We start from the raw sequence: 19,774 nt of genomic DNA on the forward strand, positions 1-19,774 counted from the left end.
ATTAAAAAAAGCAACTAACATGTTCCAAGAGAAACAATGATCAGAGTATAATCTCATACTCTGAGAAGCATGACTCTCTGTGTACAAATGGCATAGATTAATGTAGAGGAAACTGAGGGAGAAATACCTAGAAACACATCTAGAAAGAGGCTGATAGAACTCCTTCAGTCTATCACAGATCAAATGGACAAAAGTAAGGATAAGGAAGACCCAAACAATAAATAATATGATACGATTAACATCCGTTGAATTCTATAACCTCAGTAGGAAATATTATCAAGACTGCTAGTTGTCCCTAATACCTGTTCTTCTCTACTTCCTTTCTCCCCCCCTTCTTTTTAGAGAGAGAGAGAGAGAGAGAGAGAGAGCGAGAGCAGGGGGGAGGTGCAGCAGGAGAGAAAGAGAGAAAATCCCAAGCAGACTCCACACTCAGCAGGAAGCCTGACATAGGGCTTGATATCATGACCTTGAGATCATGACCTGAACCAAAATCAAGAGTAGGACAGCCAACCAACTGAGACATCCAGGTGCCCCTTCCCTATTTCCTTTAAATATAGGGCTCTGAATTTTAGTGGGGCCCATGATTTCCCAGAATAAAGTTGCATATCTAACCTCCCTGTGGCTATAATTAAATTCTGCCACTGTGATTGAAGCTATGTGCAACTTCAGGGAAGTGTCCCAAACCAGGACAGTGGCTGGAGCCTATGGGCTCCTTCAGAATGTTTTAAAATACAGCGAAGCAGGGTCGAACCTGGTTAGTACTTGCATGGGAGAATGTTTTAAAATACATAAAATTGCATATGTAATACTAAAAGGGAGCCAATGGTATTGAGATCCAGTTATTAAAATATTAAAATTAATTTGTGATAGTTTATGTGCATCTTTATCAACACTTTAAAAGAATATGAAAAAAAACCCCAAAACCCAACAGGGTCCAGTTGCAAGTTCTAATAACTATCTTCATTTCGGTGCCATTGATGTAAATCGCATTTAGAGGTATTTGCAACAGATACCGAATTTTTCCTGTACTTGTATATATTAACTCAGTGTAGTGAGGGTTCTTTTGCATCTTTCATATCCATTTCAAGAAGCAGTTCCACCTGCTCTTGGTTGGTTGACTAGAAGGTGCTCTGTCTGTCTCAGGTCTGGGGAGAAGGCTTCGGTGCCTGTCTTCCTCCTGATGCATCTCTTACTTTGTATTTGATAATGTATGATTTCAGCTTGGACAAGCTATTCTTAGAGCAATAATATGACAATACCTGGACTCCTTACTTACTGAGCCAGACACAATGCTCTGTACTTTTCCTCACACTACTCTACTTAACACTTCCTTCCCCTGCTTCTCTGATATTTGCAACCGTATCAATTTTTCATTGCTGTGAAACCAAGAATTCATAGAGAAACATCCTTTCTCCTCCTTTTAAAAACCAGTCTTCTGTCTGAACTTACAGGTTGCTATGGTCAATGTTTGTGTGCCCCTATAATTAATTCATCATGTTGAAATTCTAACCCCCAGAGATGAGGGTGTTAGGAGATGGGGCCTTTGGGAGGTGCTTAAGTCATGAGGGTGGAGCCCGCAGGAATGGGAGTAGTGCCCTTACAAGGGAGGTCCCACAGGGACTGTAGCCCCTTCCACTGTATGAGGACCATAGGAAGAAGACATTGGCTATGAACCAGGAAGAGGGCCCTCACGAGAAAATAACCATGCCGGTGTCTCAATCTTGGACTTCTAGCCTTCAGAACTGTGAGAAATAAGTCTGTTGTTTATAAGCTGCCCAGCCTGTGGTGTTTTGTTGTAGAAGCCCCAATGGACTAAGGTTCTATTTTCTTGCCTCATTTGGTCTTTGACCCATTCCAATATGGCTTTCACTGCTACTGCTCTATGGAAATCACCCTTGCCAAAGTCACGGATGGTTTTCATGTCCTTAAATCCAGTTTTCATCATACACAATGGGCCACTTCCTCCTTAAAATAGTCTTGTTCTTGGCTTCTGTGATATTACACATGGTTAGTTTCCTCCTCCTGCCCAGACTTCTCCCTTTCCTGGACCCTACTAGGGGGTCCAGGGTTGAGCCTTTCTACTCAAGACTTAATGTTACATAGTTCCTCAGGGTTCTGTCTTAGGCATTCTCGTTTAGTCCTCTAACAAATAATTTCTTATGCATCTACTATGGGGTAGAGAATGTTGTTGCCGAGTGCTGCATATATGGCCCCTTTTCTTAGGGAATTTAGAAGAGAAGCTGTCAACCATAAAGTTACACATATAGTATTTATTTTACTATAGTCATGATAAAGACTTAAAAAGTTCAGCTCCTACACATTGTAATGCATTTACAAATTAATTAGAATGAACTTAGCTGTGTCTAAAATTCCAAAGATGCAACCCCTTTAGTCAAGGGAGAAATAGAAATGTTCTTAACAGCTAAATGTCTTCTTATAGTTGAGAAAAAAAATATAAAGAAACAAGGATATAATTCCTTTGACTCTATCAATTGAAACTAAAATTCTTCTTATTCTCATTTCCTGCTTTGATTTGTTTTTAGTAGGCAAATCTCTAGTCTGTCTAAAGGGATCAAGGGTAATACTAGAGCTCCTTTTTTAATGAAAATGCATTTGATGCCAAAGCCTGAATCACCTCCAGGATGAAGCCTTGGTTTCTCAGGTCTGCCTTACTCTTGTGCTATTTTGGGAAATCATGGTCACTTCCTAAGTATTAGTCTTACCTTGAACCAGACTATTTCATGCCAGAACAGTTGGTAGTTAGGCATTAAAGAGAATAATCACTGCTCCGTACACATTTGAATTTGCTTACATTTGGAAAAACGTTGCTTTTTGACGATTCTTAAAATCGAGAACATCTTTCCAAAGAGCACTGACTAAATGAATATAAATTAATTAGAAACACATGGAACAAATTTGGAGCCTGTAAAATATTTTTTAGAGATGCAGTTAACTAAATTAGAAATGGATCAGTATTTGAACAATAACTTTACAAAGGCCTATTGAAGAGACACAGATGCTGGGAGCCAAGGTCTCTCAGTCTGGCAGGGACCCAAGGGGCTTGGCGTTCACATTTGGTTGACATTAAAACAATTGAAAGTTGCCTGTTGGTGTCTTCTGTAGTTTCCTATCAGTAGATTCCAGTATCTGCTATATGAACAGGCAGACTTCACACGTGGCTTTCAAAGCTTGGTCTGGCCCCTGACCAAAATAGCACCTAAATGATTTGGTTAATGGTCCCTGATACTTGAGCATTTGGGAGGTGCTAGTGCTTTCTACCAATCTCCCCATAGTCCTGTGGGTGTAGGGTATTAGAGCCTATTTTTGGATGGGGAAATAGATATAAAGTTAGGTAACTTGCCTAAATGGCAGTGGAAACCTCAACTCTTGACCCAAAGAATCTATGTTTCTCTCTTCTTATAATGATTCAATATGTGACTTTTAACCTTAGTATATGTGTTTAACCCCACACCCCACCCCAGTGTGGCTTTTCTCGAAAGCTCATCCCTTTCTTCCTTCTCCACTTCCTCCTTAAGAAGGGGCCCCTTGTTATCGCCAGCCAAGTTCAAAGTCACACGCAGTACCGTCAGTTCTTGGACTATGACAGACCACTTCTTATTACAGCTGTGCCTTTTAAATTCCTCCCCTCCTACTTCTTTCTTCCCTCTTCTCTGACCTCAAGACCTCACGCTCTGAGGAGGAATGAGGAAATAGCCATGTGGGTCAACAGGAAGCCTAATTTTGCTGACTCCTGGAAATGTCTCTTGTTGGTTTTGTGTGTGTCTTTGTCTCTCTCTCCCTTCCTCGCTGGATCCAACATACCATGGACCAAGACCTTTGCTCTCACCTGCTCTTTCTGAATGGGTCTGGCCCTCAATTACATAATTTCTATTTCAAACCTTCCTGATGGTGCAAGTTAGACCAGCAGCCTCTAACCAACTTCCTCCTTGCAAATATTTCTCAACTAATGGATTAGGATGCAGTAATTTGAAGTAGAAAAATAAAAAGTTAGAAAAGTTGTCAAAGGTAATAGAATTCAAAGGGAGGGACGCTGACAGGGAAGTAGGACCCAAGAGGTCGGGGGCTGGATAGCTGCACAACTTTGTAGATTGTGCTGTCTGGAACTATGCTATGCTCCCGAAGTTGAGCAGGTGGAGGGAGTAAAGCAGCTAGATAGTCTAGAGGGGAGCAGATATGCCTGGCTTGTCCCCTTTTAAGCTATGGCTGACACTGTCTCATGTTACAAAAAGCATTGCCTCACCTTTATGGACTGTTTTCTGACCATGTTTCATGGAGGAGTTTATACCATTCCTTATAGTCTGGCTGGATAGTTTATTCTAGAATGTTCCTGAGTCTGTAGAGTATAAAAACTCAGTTTTAAACCTAAACTTATCATTGTTCTTAGATTCTTAGGACCAAGATTTTGAAATCAGCAAAGAGCCTTGAGGTGAATCAGAACTGGCCTCTCGTCCGTCTGGCTCTCTCTTTACAACATTTTCTGTTCCCTGCACATACATCTCATACCTTCCCACTCAGGGCTTTAGTTTCTTCGCGTCATGTGAGATGGGAACCAATAATTTTTGACATGGTAGCTTAGGGAATTATTTGTGCCATACTTGGTATTTCCTTCTGCCTAGCACCCATGCAGTAGGTGTTCAATATATGTATTTGTTGGGGGCCACCTGGGTGGCTCAGTCAGTTAAGCGTCTGACTCTTGATTTTGATTCAAGTCATGAGCTCAGGGTTGTGAGATGGAGCCTGGTGTAGGGCTCCACACTCAAGGGGGTCTGTTTGAGATTCTCTCTCTCTCTGTCTCTCCCTCTGCCCCTCCCTGCCTCCAGAGCTCTCTCTCTTTAATAACTAAATTTATCTTAAAAAAACATTATATATATATATATATATGTATATACACACACACACATATGTATATACACACGTGTGTGTGTGTGTGTGTGTGTATTTGTTGAATGAATGAATGAATGCAAGCATTTGGGAAATATTCCCCACCTCCCAGTCTGGGTGAGACCACTTTTTTATGTCATGAATAGCGCTTTCTACAGACTATGTTGTGCCGATTTGCCATTGTTAACTAATTTTAACCAAATGGTTGCTGTTCCCAGCTTTTTGCATGATGCCTGGTACAGTGTTGATACATTTTCGTTGAATCAGTAAATGTCATGCTTTATGTCAAAGAGTTTTGACTCTTGGAAGGGTAACAAAGTTTTGAATTTACAGAGTCAGGAGACTGAAAGGAACACTGAGAAGTCTTCAGGTACATTTTCCTGTGGCACCATTCCTGCGCATCATCTACTTTGTTCCTGAACACCGACAGGAGGGTCTTTAACCATGTGACTCACAGCATTTTCCGAAGAAACCTCTGTCTTTATTTTACTTCCAGAAGCTGTAAGACACGCAACCATCTTTTTCTTTTTTTCCCCTTTCTTTTCTTCTCTCTCTCTCTCTCTTTTTAAATTCCCTTCCAGGAAAAAGAAAGAACAATTAGGCATGCCAAGGCTATAAGCGGCTTCTGGGTCAAATACCTTAGGCCATGTGTGGAGTAGAATTAGGTGTCTCCAAATCCAGATCTCTGGTTTGTGTGAAAATCATACTGTACTATGTCTAAATCTGCAGTCTGAAGACAGAATCCCAAATTTCTGTAGCCTGATGGAGACTTGGGGCTCCTGCTCACAGTAATCTGTTCTATATAAAATTCCAAATATTCTTACCTTTGTTTTTTTTTTTTTTTTCATTTTGACCAATGACAGCTCAGCTAGCATCCAGGGCTTCTCATCAACATCAACAATGTCTGGATGAAATGGGTCAGTAGGTGCTACCACCTTCATTTTAAATTAAGAGACTGAAAATATATAAATTAAAAAAAAAAAAACTGAATCCCTAAATCCATCCCCTCTGAGGTGTCATGGAAGAGCCTTGGGTTCTAGCCATCTAGGCTGTTAGAAATAAGTCTAGGTATGATCTGATTTGAGGAAAAGAGAAAACATTTTTTTTAAACTTCCTTCACAAAGGCAATTATTGCCATTTATTTGCTCTGTTGCGTTAGTGAAAACCTACTCAACCACCTGGTGTGATTCATGTGGCCATCCTCCAGGGTTAGAGGGAAACAGTGCTCTTCCTCTTTACATAATTACTTCCAACCTCAGAACTTCTCTATTCAAATGGTCTGTGCCAAATAATTCTTGCACTTAGATGACCTCCCAAATTTTGACTTCCATTGAACAAACTCTTCAAACTGGACTGGCTTACCAGGCAATTCAAGGAGTAGGTCAGCTTTTTTCTGCATGTGTAGAGTGGAGCACGTTTCCCATCTAGTCCTGTCTCGAGTTTTGCGTAAGTGGGTCCCACCTAGCTGATGTCAGAGTGAGCATGGGCTCTGTGGCTCTGAGGGCCATTGGTGGTAAAATCGATGCTGACTCATAAGCAAGAGGCAACTTTAGCTGGGTTTCTAAGGAACACCCTTTAGTAAAAGTATTCCTTCAAAAATTGACTAAATGTTCACACTTAGAAATTCTGAGCTTTATCTGAGCTCTTTTGCTGCCAACTTTCTACTTTCTCTCTTTTCTGGATCCTTCCCCCAACTTGGACTTTGGAAAAATCTTTCAGTTGTTCTATTCTAAGAAGACTGACCCTAAATATTGGGGAAAATTATCTATATCTATATCTGTATCTATATATTAGTGATGCCAAAATAATTGGATACCTGTGTAGAAAAACAAAAACTTGATGCCCACCTTACACTATACATAAGATCTCTTTTCAGGGGGACTAGAGTCTTCAATGTAGAAGGCAGCAACGAGTTTTTAGGAAATATGGGAGAGTATTTTTATGATCTTTCAAGGCAGAAAAAGATGGATATATAAACAGGATATATAAAACAGAAAAACTTGATAAATGGGACCACACTATAACTACCTTTTGTGTACCCAACTATTACAGAGTGAAAGACAGCTTAAGGGTGGTAGAAAGTATTTGGAAAGCATGTAACTGAAAAACTGTATTCAGAACATTTAATGAACTCTTTCCAAATCAGTAAAGAAAAGACAAAATCCAGCAGAGAAAATAGGTAAGAAACTTGAACAAGTATTTCTTAAAGTTGGCATCTAGTGGCCAGTAACAAAGGAAAATGAAAATGAAACCTCCCTGTTAAACACCACTTACTATACATCTATCAGAATCACTGAAATTAAAAAGCCAGATAAATATGGTGAGGCTCTGGAGTAAAAGGAACTCACACTCTATGTATGGAAGTGTAAACTGGTAAAACCACTTGGGAAACCAGTTTGGCATTATTGCTAAAGTTGAAAATATATATGCATTCACAGTGACCTAGCAATTCTACTCCTAAATATAACACCAAATAAATTGGTTACATGTGCAACAGGAGACATGTCAAAGAGTATTTATAGCTGCCTTTGTTTGTAGAAGCTCCTAAAATCTCCAAGCTTAATGACATAAATGTCCACCAACAGTAAAATAGAAAAATTGTGCAATGTTTATGGAGAATACTGTATATCAATGAAATTGGATGAACTCCTGTCACATGCAACAGCATGGCTGAGTCTCAGAAACAAAAAACTGAGCACAAGAAGTCAGATACAGAATGATTCCTCTTGCCCAATTCCATATAAATGTTTTAAAATAAGCAAAGAAATCTCTTGTAATTTTCTATTTACACAAAGTTTAAAAATGGACAAAAACAATGCTTGGGGATTCATAATTATAAGTTAAGATATTAAACAAAGCAGAGAAATGATTACTATAAAGTTGGGATCATTGTCACCCCCAGGGGCGAGTGGCAGCTGTGGCAGATGTGCAGGGTTGGGGCGTCCGAGCTGAGGGATGGCGATGCCTTGTTCCTTGACATGGATGGCACTTTATAATAAGTTGTCTATTTGATTTTGTGTGTTTTTCTGCATGTTATATTTCACAATGAGATTTCTTTTCCCCTGTTTACAGCCCCAAACTTGCCTCCCTTGAGCCTGTCTCTCTCTTCACCACTCTGCTCTCCATCAGGAGAAGGAACATCCTCCCTTCCCTTATTTTCCCCTTTTCTCAGCTCCCACTCGTAACACAAACTGTCCCTATCCACACCCCCAGTCACCAGGACCTCTTGGTTGGCAAATCGAATGAACTTGTCTTTGCTGCTCATGTTGTAGTTCTCTTTTCCCTTGGCTTCCCCAGACGCTTCTCTCTCCTGATGTTCCTTCTCCTTCTCTCCCCATGACCTCTTCATTCTCTGATAGCTCCAAAAACACTGGGGCTCTTTTCCACTATATATTTTTTCCTGTTTTGTCGAAGATTATTTGACCATAGAGTTGAGGGCCCATATCTGGGCTCTCTACTCTGTTCCACTGGTCTATGTGTCTGTTTTTATGCCAGTACCATGCTGTCTTGGTGATCACAGCTGTGTAGTAAAGCTACACAGGTAACATGATGCCACCAGTTTTATTTTTGTTTTTCAACATTTCCTTAGTGATTTGGGGTCTCTTCTGATTCCATACAAATTTTTGGATTATTTGCTCCAGGTCTTTGAAGAATACCAGTGGAATTTTGATCGGAATGGCATTAAAAGTATAGATTGCTCTAGGCAGAGTAGACATTTGACAGTCTCTTCAATTAATGGAGCTGGGAAAACTGGACAGCTATATGTAGAAGAATGAAACTCGACCATTCTCTGACACCATACACAAAGATAAACTCAAAATGGATAAAAGACCTCAACGTGAGACAGGAATCCATCAGAATCCTAGAGGAGAATATAGGCAGTAACCTCTTCGATATCAGCCAACTTCTTTCAAGATATGTCTCCAAAGGCAAAGGAAACAAAAGCGAAAATGAACTTTTGGGATTTCATCAAGATCAAAAGCTTCTGCACAGCAAAGGAAACAGTCAACAAAACAAAGAGGCAACCCACAGAATGGGAGAAGATATTTGCAAATGACAGTACAGATAAAAGGTTGATATCCAGGATCTATAAAGAACTCCTCAAACTCAACACATACAAAACAGACAATCATATAAAAAAATGGGCAGAAGATATGAACAGACACTTCTCCAATGAAGACATACAAATGGCTATCAGACACATGAAAAAATGTTCATCATCACTAGCTATCAGGGAAATTCAAATTAAAACCACATTGAGATACCACCTTACACCAGTTAGAATGGCCAAAATTAACAAGACAGGAAAAAACATGCGTTGGAGGGGATGTGGAGAAAGGGGAACCCTCTTACACTGTTGGTGGGAATGCAAGTTGGTGCAGCCACTTTAGAGAACAGTGTGGAGATTCCTCAAGAAATTAAAAATAGAGCTTCCTTATGACCCTGCAATTGCACTCCTGGGTATTTACCCCAAAGATACAGATGTAGTGAAAAGAAGGGCCTTCTGTACCCCAATATTTATATCAGTAATGGCCACAGTTGCCAAACTGTGGAAAGAACCAAGATGCCCTTCAACGGACGAATGGATAAGGAAGATGTGGTCCACATACACTATGGAGTATTATGCCTCCATCAGAAAGGATGAATACCCAACTTTGGTAGCAACATGGATGAGACTGGAAGAGATTATGCTGAGTGAAATAAGTCAAGCAGAGAGAGTCAATTATCATATGGTATCACTTATTTGTGGAGCATAACAAATAGCATGGAGGACAAGCGAAGTTAGAGAGGAGAAGGGAGTTGAGGGAAATTGGAAGGAGAGGTGAACCATGAAAGATTATGGACTCTGAAAAACAATCTGAGGGTTTTGAAGGGGCGGGGGATGGGAGGTTGGGGGAACCAGGTGGTGGGTATTGGAGAGGACATGGATTGCATGGAGCACTGGGTGTGGTGCAAAAACAATGAATACTGTTACGCTGAAAATAAATTTTAAAAATTAAAAACAAAACAAAACAAACAAACAAAAAAAACCACTGGGGCTCCCTAGGTTTCCCTCCTGCTGATTTCATTCATGCCACTGGCTCATCGCTGTGCTAATGGCCCCCGAGCGCATCATGTTCCCTTCCAGACCTAGGTGCATGCATGCCTAGAGCTTCCTGCCTCCTCTCCATCTTCATCTAGGGGTAGGGAATCACCATAATTTCATCCACCAGGCTTCAAAATGAACTCATGGTCTTCCTTGTTTCCACCCTATTTCTGGATTTCCCGTCTACATGAAGGGAACCTCTAAGTTGAGCTCTCAAGCGAGAAATGTTGACTTGGTCACTCTTTAACCTGCCCCAACACCAAGAGCTACTGTTACTATGTTTACACTGTGTGCTAGGCACTTGCTATGGTCTGAATGTTTCCCCACCAACCCCCCAAAATTTCCTCTTTGGAAAATCTAATGCCCAATGTGACAGTATTAAGTGGTGGAGCCTTTGAGGTGATCAGTGTCCTTATAAAAGAGACTCCAGAGAACTTCCTTGTGCATTCTGCTTTGTGAGGACACACCAAGAACATGACTGTCCATGAGGAAGTGGCATTCACCAGATACTGAATCTTCTGCGGCCACCATCTTGGACTTCCAGGATTCAGAACTATGAGATATAAATTTCTGTGTATATGCCCCCCAGTCTGTGGTATTTTGTTACAATGACCTGAACAAACTAGGATAGAACAGTTTTTTAAAACAAATATTACATGCTTTTTTCCCTAACATATATTACCTCACTTGATTCTCTCAGCCTCAAGATATGATATTGTTACTCTACCGTACAGAGAAGAAAATGGAGATATTAATAACCAGAGTAGCCCTTATGTCGCCCTGACTCAATGCTAATTCCATGGCCGAGGGGGCTTCCTACCAGTATCGGTACTTCTGCCTAGAGCTGGTTTCCACCATGATTATCATCCTAACCTCCTAAATGCTGTCCCAATCACACACAAATCTCTTTCTATTTTGTCTACTCTCAGCAGGACTAGTAGAGTATTTTAATAACTTGGCAGTGTATATCCTGGTGGATTCTTTCCTGATGCCTTTTCACACATGGAGGCTGTGTGATCTGGGGCCACCCTGGCCCTGTCCCTACTCTCCAGCCCCAGCTCATCTTCTCTATCCTGAGCACACATGTTCTTTCAGGCTCTTGGGCCTATGCAGACAGTTTTCTTTGCTTGTAGGGCTCTGCTGACACCCCTCCCAGTTCAGCTGGGGAATCCCTGCCCATCCTTGAAGCCCTAACTGAGAGACTCCCAGGTCAGCCCAACTCCACTTGCTTATGTATGTACAATGCACTTGGTGCTGACTTCTAGCAGTATCTTTTGTTTTTACATCATATACAGTAACATCATATTCTACATCACATTATGATTATGCCTGCTTTGCTCCTGGAGGGCAAGAATAGTGTATTATCCCTTCTTGAATTGGTATCCCTTTCCAATAGTGACCTATCTGGGAGGAGTTAATGGTTTTGCTGAAATTCTTGTCAAACAGCAAGAGTTAGAAGAAATAATCTGGTCACTGCTTGTTGGTGTTGGTGTGTGGTATTCTGCTGGGTTTGAGCTCTGGAGATACTGGGTTTGAGCTCTGGAGATGTTTTGTTTTGATAGAAGAGAATGAGGGATAGAAGTCAGGGCTACCTTTGGTGGATGTGTGTCCCACTGACTAGGCTGTCAGTTGCGGGTGACGTGGATCTCCCTCCTCTGCAGACATCTTTGTCTTGCTGTCATACTTACTTTGACTCTATCCCTTCCATTCTCTTGAACCATAAAGGCCCTCGGAGTTGGGCTTTTTTCTCATTTAACTCTTATGAAGGGAATCAAGATATGCCATCCCAAAATATACCACTTTGGTTTGAGAGTTATTCTGAGCTGAAAGCAATTGAGAAAACGCAGACACCAAAAGATCACTTCGGTCTTTGTCTCTCTGTCTACAAGCAGGACATGACTTTCCCTTATGCAGGTGTCCCATCTCCTGTAACAGAACTGGACAAAGAGATGGTACTGGGATAAGATTGCATAACCTCATATCAAACCTTATATTCCATAAGTTTCTCCAACGTATTTCCTACTCACTTCTCCACAGACTATTGGCCCTAAAAGCCTAAGTTCTCTCTCTCTCTCTCTTTTTTTTTGCCTAACACTTTTCCACAATTTTTTGTCCTTTGTTAAAAGGGTATATAAACCCCTGGGTCTTGAAATTTCTTTGGATTTTTCACTTCTTTTCTGTGAAGTTGCATGAACACAACATTAAAAGTGAAAAATCCAAAGAAATTTCAAGACTAATAAAATTTGTCCGCCTTTCTCTGGTTAATATGCCATTTCTCAGTTTAATTCACAGACCTCAGGTGCATATAAGAGGAGAGGATAAGACTTCTCTTCTCTTACACTTGTAACCTCTGAGATGAAGATCACTGTGACTACATATAGACAACTGAACTGAAGCTCAGGGAAGTTACAGTCATTTGTGGGTGGAAGACTTAGAACTTGTACCAAAGACATTTACTTTCCTTGTTTGTTTCTTTGCTAGTGTCTAAGGTGAGGTGTTTGAGGTAACCCTGTCTGAGGTGACCCTGAATCCCAAGAGGTTTCTGACACCTGTTGGTGTGGCTCTTGTGTCAGCTTAAGGAAGGAAACACAGCTAGGGACATCCCTGAAAACTCCCCATCCCAGAGCCCGTCAGAAGAGCCCAGTGTTTCCCTGGGACAGGACACCTTCTAGATCTCTGCAGCACCTCGTCCAGAGGTCAGAGACATTAATCACTCAATGAGTTTTGGTTGATGACATGCAACTGGTTTGCCTAACCTGGCTGCACTGGGGCGGCCACCATGGGACAGGGACTTTGGGACTTGCTGTAAGAGGAAGAACTCCTCAGGTGTTCCCTACATCCAACATCTGGATTCTCCCCATTCTTTCCTTATTTTCCAGCTCTTTGGGAAATACTGTCAGGGCCCGTGAGCCCAAAACAAAAGCCAGAGAGGACAGACTTGTTTCTAAGTGACAGGGCAAGTCAGGGATCAAAACAAGTTCTATTAAAAGAGACTTTTCAGGTTTGTCTGCCCAAGAAGAACCCAAGAAGGAAAAAACAATAGGTTTAAAGTGTTTCCTGAGAAAATCTTCCTGCATTTCCATAAGCCTGCTGCTTTCTTTCAGAAACTTGCCAAGGTGGTTAGAAAGAGCATTATTTGCAATGACTTTGTCAGAAACAAGAGGAACCGTCGGCTTACCTGGAAGCCCATGTTGCTGTAGCCCTCTGCTGGGGGGGCTGTCGTACTCTTTAGCTCCAGGACATTGTGGCTGCTCTTGGAATTGGCTGGGGTCTGCATTCTTTTCGGACGTCTGCTCTAGAGGTTCCTTGTTAGCTCTGAAGAGGATCCCAGGCTCTGCTGATGTCAGAATGCCACCTGCTGTTTGTGGGAACCTGGGCACGGCTTACTTTTGTAAACCAGAGTCTGTGGGGCGGAGCAGGAGCCAGAGGGGGAAGGCGTGGAGGCTTTCGGATCCTCCCATCTCATTATATTCCTGATTAGCCCTGGAACTGGGGCCCCATTTTTACTCAGGAAAACTCTTACAGGGCACAGAACAGAAAAGGATGCTTTCCCAATGGTCAGGAGGGAGATAATCTGTTTCCTGCGGGTGGTGGTGGGGACTAGGAATCCTGGGAGGGCAGGGCAAGGAATGTAAGGGCTCCTTGCTACCAATGGACCACTATTCTGTGTTAGGTTCATGCATATGTATGATTGTATATTGTGGTTATGGTTTATCTTCCATATAAGCAAAAACGGAAGTGTGGCAAAGTTCATGGTTTGCTCAGGATCATTTCATTAGTAAAGGGATGGTGAGAAGTCAAATTCATGTCTAGATGATTTTGAGGCCTTTTTACTACATCTCTGACTGCAGACTGGATGGCTTTTAAAGAATCCAACTCCCAGAAATGCAAATAAGCCTCAGATAAATGGGATGTGACCAACGGCTCACTTAATAAAAGGATTCTTTAGGAAATCATTAGCTATAGGATTCTTTCAAAATAGCACTTTCCCTTAGTACATTTCAAATGAGCTACAATTGTGGGCCTCTGCGGAAATGTGAAATATGCTTATGATAAGTGAAAAAGCTAGAATTACTAAGTGGAATACTGCATCACACAGCAGATGAAAGAATGGAAGAAGGTATCAGATATTACTAATGGTTAGTTCTGGGTTGTGGTTTTATGGGTGGTTTTTATTTTTTCTCTCAGACTTTGCTGAGTTTTCTATAAAGAGCACGATTTACTATTATTATCATGATCTAGAGGATATAGTGATTAAGAGCTCACTGGAAACACATGGCGTGGATTCAAATTCTGACTCTACTGCCTACTGCAGCTAACTATAGCTCAAGAGCTAAACCCAGCCAGCTGTTTAGCTTTTTTAATTTATTTATTTTAGAGAGAGACAGAGAGAGAATGCACAGGCACGGCAGCGGGTTGTGGGGGCAGGTGCGGAGGGAGAGGGAGAATCTCAACAGCTTCCTCAATGAGCACGGTACCCGATGCGGGGCTTGACTGCATGACCCTGAGATCAAGACCTGAATCGAAAACAAGCGTCACCAAGAGTCTGTAGCTTAACCCACTGTGCCACCCAGCTCCCCAAGCTGCTTATTTTTATAAGAGCTAAGAATAATTTTTAGATTTTTAAATGGTTGGGAAAAATCAAAGGAACATATATTTCATGACACATGCAAACTATATGAAGTTCAAATTTCAGTATCCATAAATAAAATTTTGTTGGAATGCAAACATGTCTATCCATTTATGTATCATTTATGGCTGCTGGTGGTGCACAAGGGCAGGGTTGGGTAATTGTTACAGGGACTGGTGGCTGGAAGTAAAAAATATTCACTACCTGACTCTATTTGGAAAGTGTGTGCTGATTCCTGACTCACTAGCCATGTGAATCTGGGCAAGGTACTGTGTTCTCTGTGCCTCAATACTTCATCTAAAAAATGGAGATAATATTTCCCATTTTATGCTATATGATTGAGATGACAAAGTGTGTTAGTACACTTAAAAACACATGGAAGAGTCCTAGACAAAAAGTAAATTTGTTGTGATAAGATTATACTTAAAATGTTGAAAAAAAAAGCATGATGATCTCTAAATAGTAGTTTGCATGTGTTTTAGGGACAGTCTTTCTCCTTGAGGCAGGTAAACCTATGGCTGAACAGGTGCTATGTTGTACTTACACAGGAAGGCACAGTGCCCTCGCTGGCCTGGCAGTCAGGCTGGTCCCTCCCCCAAACCCCACCATATTGGTGGTGGGAAAAGTGATCTCTCACTGCGTGCTCCTGGACCCCTGTTCCAAATCCTCACCATTTATTAACATCATCAGAGCATTCTTTATGCTTTTGCTCTTTTTTGATTGTCACTGATAAATGGGAGACTTGGGAATTTTTTTTATCAGCTCTTCCCCATAATTGTGATATGTTGTAGTAAGTTGCTGCCATGTTATCAAAGGCAAAAAGTCCAATTGGAATTTCTCAAGAAAGGTGCGGATAAACAGAAAACAGGTAATATGAGGAGCTTTCTTTGTAAAATGTGTTGTTGGGAGAAGCTGGTTGCTGCAACCAGATATCAAAACCATCATGAACTCAAGACTCAGTCTAGTTAAAGATTATGGAGGATTCTTATTTTCTGGAAAGGGGGGGAAAAAGGAAACAAAACAAAACAAAACAAAAAAACACAAAAAAAACCCCAAAGAACAAAACCCCTTTATTCTGCCATTTGTGGTTATAAGTGCAGGAAGCTTGACTCACATACCTGACATTCCTGCAAATACTCTTATATGAGCCTTTTACAAGGCACAACCCAGTGTTTTCTCAGCCCCTAGGCTGTTTTAAAACTTAGGTTTGAAGAGTAAAAGCATATTTGAGAACATATCACTGTGCAAGCAAGAGCACTCAATAGTGTTGATTAAAAGACACAGTGACTGGCCGCTTCCATCCTCCACCTACACCAGTGAGAAGGAAAATGGAATCCCAAATAGAATAAATTATATGTACAACAATGAAGCTAAAAATGCAAAAGTAATGGTCAGTTGCAAAGAAGTTTTTTGTTTTATTTTATTTTATTTTGTGTATTTATTTTTTAAGTTGCAGAGAAGTTTTAACTTAATGTGCTATCTATCTGAAACCTGTAGTTAAGAGCTTTAAGAAGTAATGAAAATGCAGACTTTCTTTGTAGCATAAGAATTCATTTGATTTATGGGACTATCACTTAAAATGATGAGTACCTTGGTAGAAGCTGTGGCTCATTTTGCCCAATTTGGAAATAGAAATTATGATCAGAAAATGAGGTGAAAGACCCATTCAACTTGATAGGGCTACATTTTAAATCCTTCCCTAGTCGTGCAGAATCATTATTTGTAAGGAATAGCTTGTACCAAGACCAAAGGAATGGCCCCTTATCTCTTCTGAGTCTGAGCTATTTTCATGGCAATTTTCCTCAAACTCAATTTTAAACTTTGCAGCCATTGTGTAGCAACTAATTGCTGGAATTTTAATCAAATTGTTTCTATATTCCATTCCCTGAGAATTGGCTTATGAAGACTGAAAACTCATGGACTGTGTGTATAAGCTCATTAAAGAAAAATAAATGAAAAAAAAAACCCCAAGTCCCTCCAAATTTATTTAAACTATGAATGTAAAAACAATTTCAATACATGACAATAGATCTTGCCTTGTGCATGTAATTCTACAGTAAGGTCACTCTTTTGCTTTTGGTGACGTTGTTTCCAAAACGAGTAAAGTGAATTTTTAAAAAAAATTACGTATAACATCTGTCCCATGTTAACAACAATGTATTATACGTAAGAACATGAGTTTTTTCTGCTCCCTGCTGTTTCCCCCACAAGAAACACTTCGTGTATTACAGATGAACATTTGTTTATACATCTTGTAGTTTAATAAACCAAAAATATAATCCTAGGATGCTTACAAAGCTTAAACTAATTAACCAACTCTATTCAGATCATTCAAGAGAAAAAAACCAATAGCACAATAACATGTATTTGAAATAAATACTATGGGAGGTTTTCCAAAAAAAACCAAAACAAAACCCTGCTTTTCAGTACTCCCACTGTACTAGGAAAGGCCAGCCAGAGTACTTCCCATAGTCAAAGATGAGTCAGAGGATCTGTGGCCTGAGTAATACCTAACTGTGATTTAAGATGGCTTGGCAGTAGGTATCACTTTATTGTTTTTATTTTTATTTATTTATTCTTAAAAAGATTTTATTTATTTATTTATTTATCCATTTATTTGATTGAGAGAGAATGAGCAGGACGAGGAGCAGAAGGAGAGGGACAAGCAGACTCTGTGCTGAGCGGGGAGCCAATGTGGGACTTGATCCCAAGACCCTGAGATCCCAAGACCTGAGCGGGAACCAAGAGACAGACACTTAACAGACTGAGTCACTCAGGTGCCCCGTTTTATCTCTATGCCCAGCCTGAGGGCTTGAATTCATGACCCAGGGATCAAGGGTCACATGTTTGGGGCGCCTGGGTGGCTCAGTGGGTTAAGCTGCTGCCTTCGGCTCAGGTCATGATCTCAGGGTCCTGGGATCGAGTCCCGCATCGGGCTCTCTGCTCAGCAGGGAGCCTGCTTCCCCCCACCCCTCTCTTTCTCTCTCTCTGCCTGCCTCTCCATCTACTGTCAAATAAATAAATAAAATCTTAAAAAAAAAATGAGTCACATGTTCTACTGACTGAGCCAGCCAGGTGTCCCCGTTTGCACCAATTTAGCTAGAATTCTGGGAAGGATGATCTTGGCCCAAGGGCGGGCGCCTAAAGAAGGGAAGAGAACTAGCCTGTGGAGCACTGCCATGAGTCTTTTAAGTACTTAATGTTGTTTCCATTTTATTGTCACAACAACTCTGCAAATGTTGTATTAATATCCCCATTTCACAGACAAAACCCCCGAGGCTCAGGGAGACAAATTGACTTTTCCAAGAACGTAACTAGTATGTGGCGAAGTCTCATTTGAGCCCATGGCTCTGAAACCTCATCCTAATAAGAGCTCTGAGTTCTGGAAAGAAATGCAGCCCAGGGGAAGCACTACTGAGTTAATATCCGGAAGTACTCATTCTGTCAGGGGGGAACGCAAACCACTTACCAAGCTAAAGGCAAAAAGGTCAATAAAATGGAAAAATGATGGGCCTGTCAAGACAGCAGAGTTTCATCCATCTGTGTACTTTGAAATCCTCAAAAAATGTGCCAGTGCTTAGTTGAGGGGATTTGTAAGAAGGCCCAAGTATTGGCTTGATGTATTGATTCCACGGGAAATGAATGTTTGGGCTCCAAGATCTAGGAGGGGCTGTACCCATCTTTGTCTCTGCTCTCTCTTGAGAGCTCTCAAACAGAGTTGCCTTGAGGCTGAATAGCTTGTCCATTGATCAAAGGAAGAAAACTGAAGTCCCTGCATTCCCAGGAGCCTGGAGATTTGTGTGAGTTGCACAGTGAGTGGTTAGGGAGATGAGCTCACACTGACCTGCCCTTCCTGAGAACCGGGGCTGGTCTGAGGGTGCAGATTTTCAGGGGCCACACATCTCGGTGCTGTGCAAATGCGAGAACAGCCCCTGGCAGTTGACGGCCTTCTTAAACTTGGCCCCCTAGGCAGCTGGCTCTGCTCACCCTACCCCAGGCCCAGCCAAGAACAGTCTCTGGGTTTATTTTGGACCAGTGTAATGTAGGCAGGATGAGTATGGGCTCTGGACTCGGTTCAGCTTCCAATCCAGGCTTTGCCTCTGATGAACACTAACTGGCTGGGACCTTAGGCAAGTCACTTCAGCAGTCAGCTCTCTATACATCCGTTCCCAGCAAAAAAAGTTTTATAGGGGCACCGATCTTACAGCAGGCTGGCTGTGGGGGTTAAACAATGTACTGGGTGGAAAGTGGAGGGTACTGGGTAGTAAGAGTGTGCGCACTTGAGAGTCCAAGGGAAACCTGCCAGCCGCTGCCCAGGAGGCAAGCCAGAGTGGACTTCTAGGGCTCTGGAAGTGTCTAGTAGGCCACGCAGGTTACTGTCACACCTAGTTAAAAAGGTTAACAAAGGGAATGAAGAAAAAGCATGGGTTTGGTCTGGGTTATGGTAATGGCAACAGAATCCTCGTGGAGGAACAAAGACTTTCTAGGAAGACCATTTGGAGGCTGAGAAAATGAGATTCCCAGAGATAAAAAACCTTCCCCTTTATTTTGTATGTTCAGAGAAGAAGACTGCTGTGTGAGCGATCTACAGAAAAGCTTTATACTGGGCTGGGGCTGGGTACAAACTCTCCCCAGTTCTTACCCCCAAGAGTGCTTAGCAAGAGTGGCCGCTGTGTTCTGATGGGATCAGGTTGGGATCTTATGTGATTTCAGGGTCCATGGACCCAGCCCAAGGTCTAAACACTGAGGCATCATTTCCAAAGTACCACAGTGCTGGACATTCTGTTGTGGGAAACACTCACTGTCCCTTTTCATGGATGAGAAAATAGGATACTGCTCATGGGGGAATGGTGGGTGGTTTTGGATGGTCAGCTAAAGAAGGCTGTCACTGGGGACAGAGAAGCGAAACATTGTTATTTCTGGGAAAGGGAACACCCATATATGTTTTCTTCATCATTTCATAACTATCGTGGCAAAAATCACGAATGGGTGCGAAACTTAGCCGGAAAATTTTGATAAGAAGAGCATTTATAATGTTGAAATTTTATAACTGTGAAACCTGAAAGATGCATTCTTAACCAAATGGTCGCTAAGAATGGGACAAAGCCACATCAGGTGTCTCCTGAAATGGTACATAGGGGAGGACAGATCACTTC

General features: G+C 41.5%; 1 protein-coding gene across 2 annotated transcripts in view; it reads right to left on the bottom strand.

Moving 5' to 3' along the window:
* SLC28A3 (solute carrier family 28 member 3) overlaps nucleotides 1–13,385 on the bottom strand; it is a 61,013-nt gene extending 47,628 nt beyond the window's left edge. The window contains exon 1 of one of the 2 annotated variants that reach the window (XM_004774099.3): nucleotides 13,167–13,385. In XM_004774099.3, coding sequence (XP_004774156.2) covers nucleotides 13,167–13,265 — 99 coding nt within the window. In that variant the 5' untranslated portion in view covers nucleotides 13,266–13,385. The remainder of the gene's footprint in view (nucleotides 1–13,166) is intronic. The other variant, XM_045086076.1, reaches the window with a different exon arrangement.
* Between the last annotated feature and the right edge of the window lie 6,389 nt (nucleotides 13,386–19,774).

Source organism: Mustela putorius, unplaced genomic scaffold (genome assembly GCF_011764305.1).
Source record: "Mustela putorius furo isolate JIRA1106 unplaced genomic scaffold, ASM1176430v1.1 tig00000876_pilon_pilon_pilon, whole genome shotgun sequence".
NCBI lineage: Eukaryota > Metazoa > Chordata > Mammalia > Carnivora > Mustelidae > Mustela > Mustela putorius.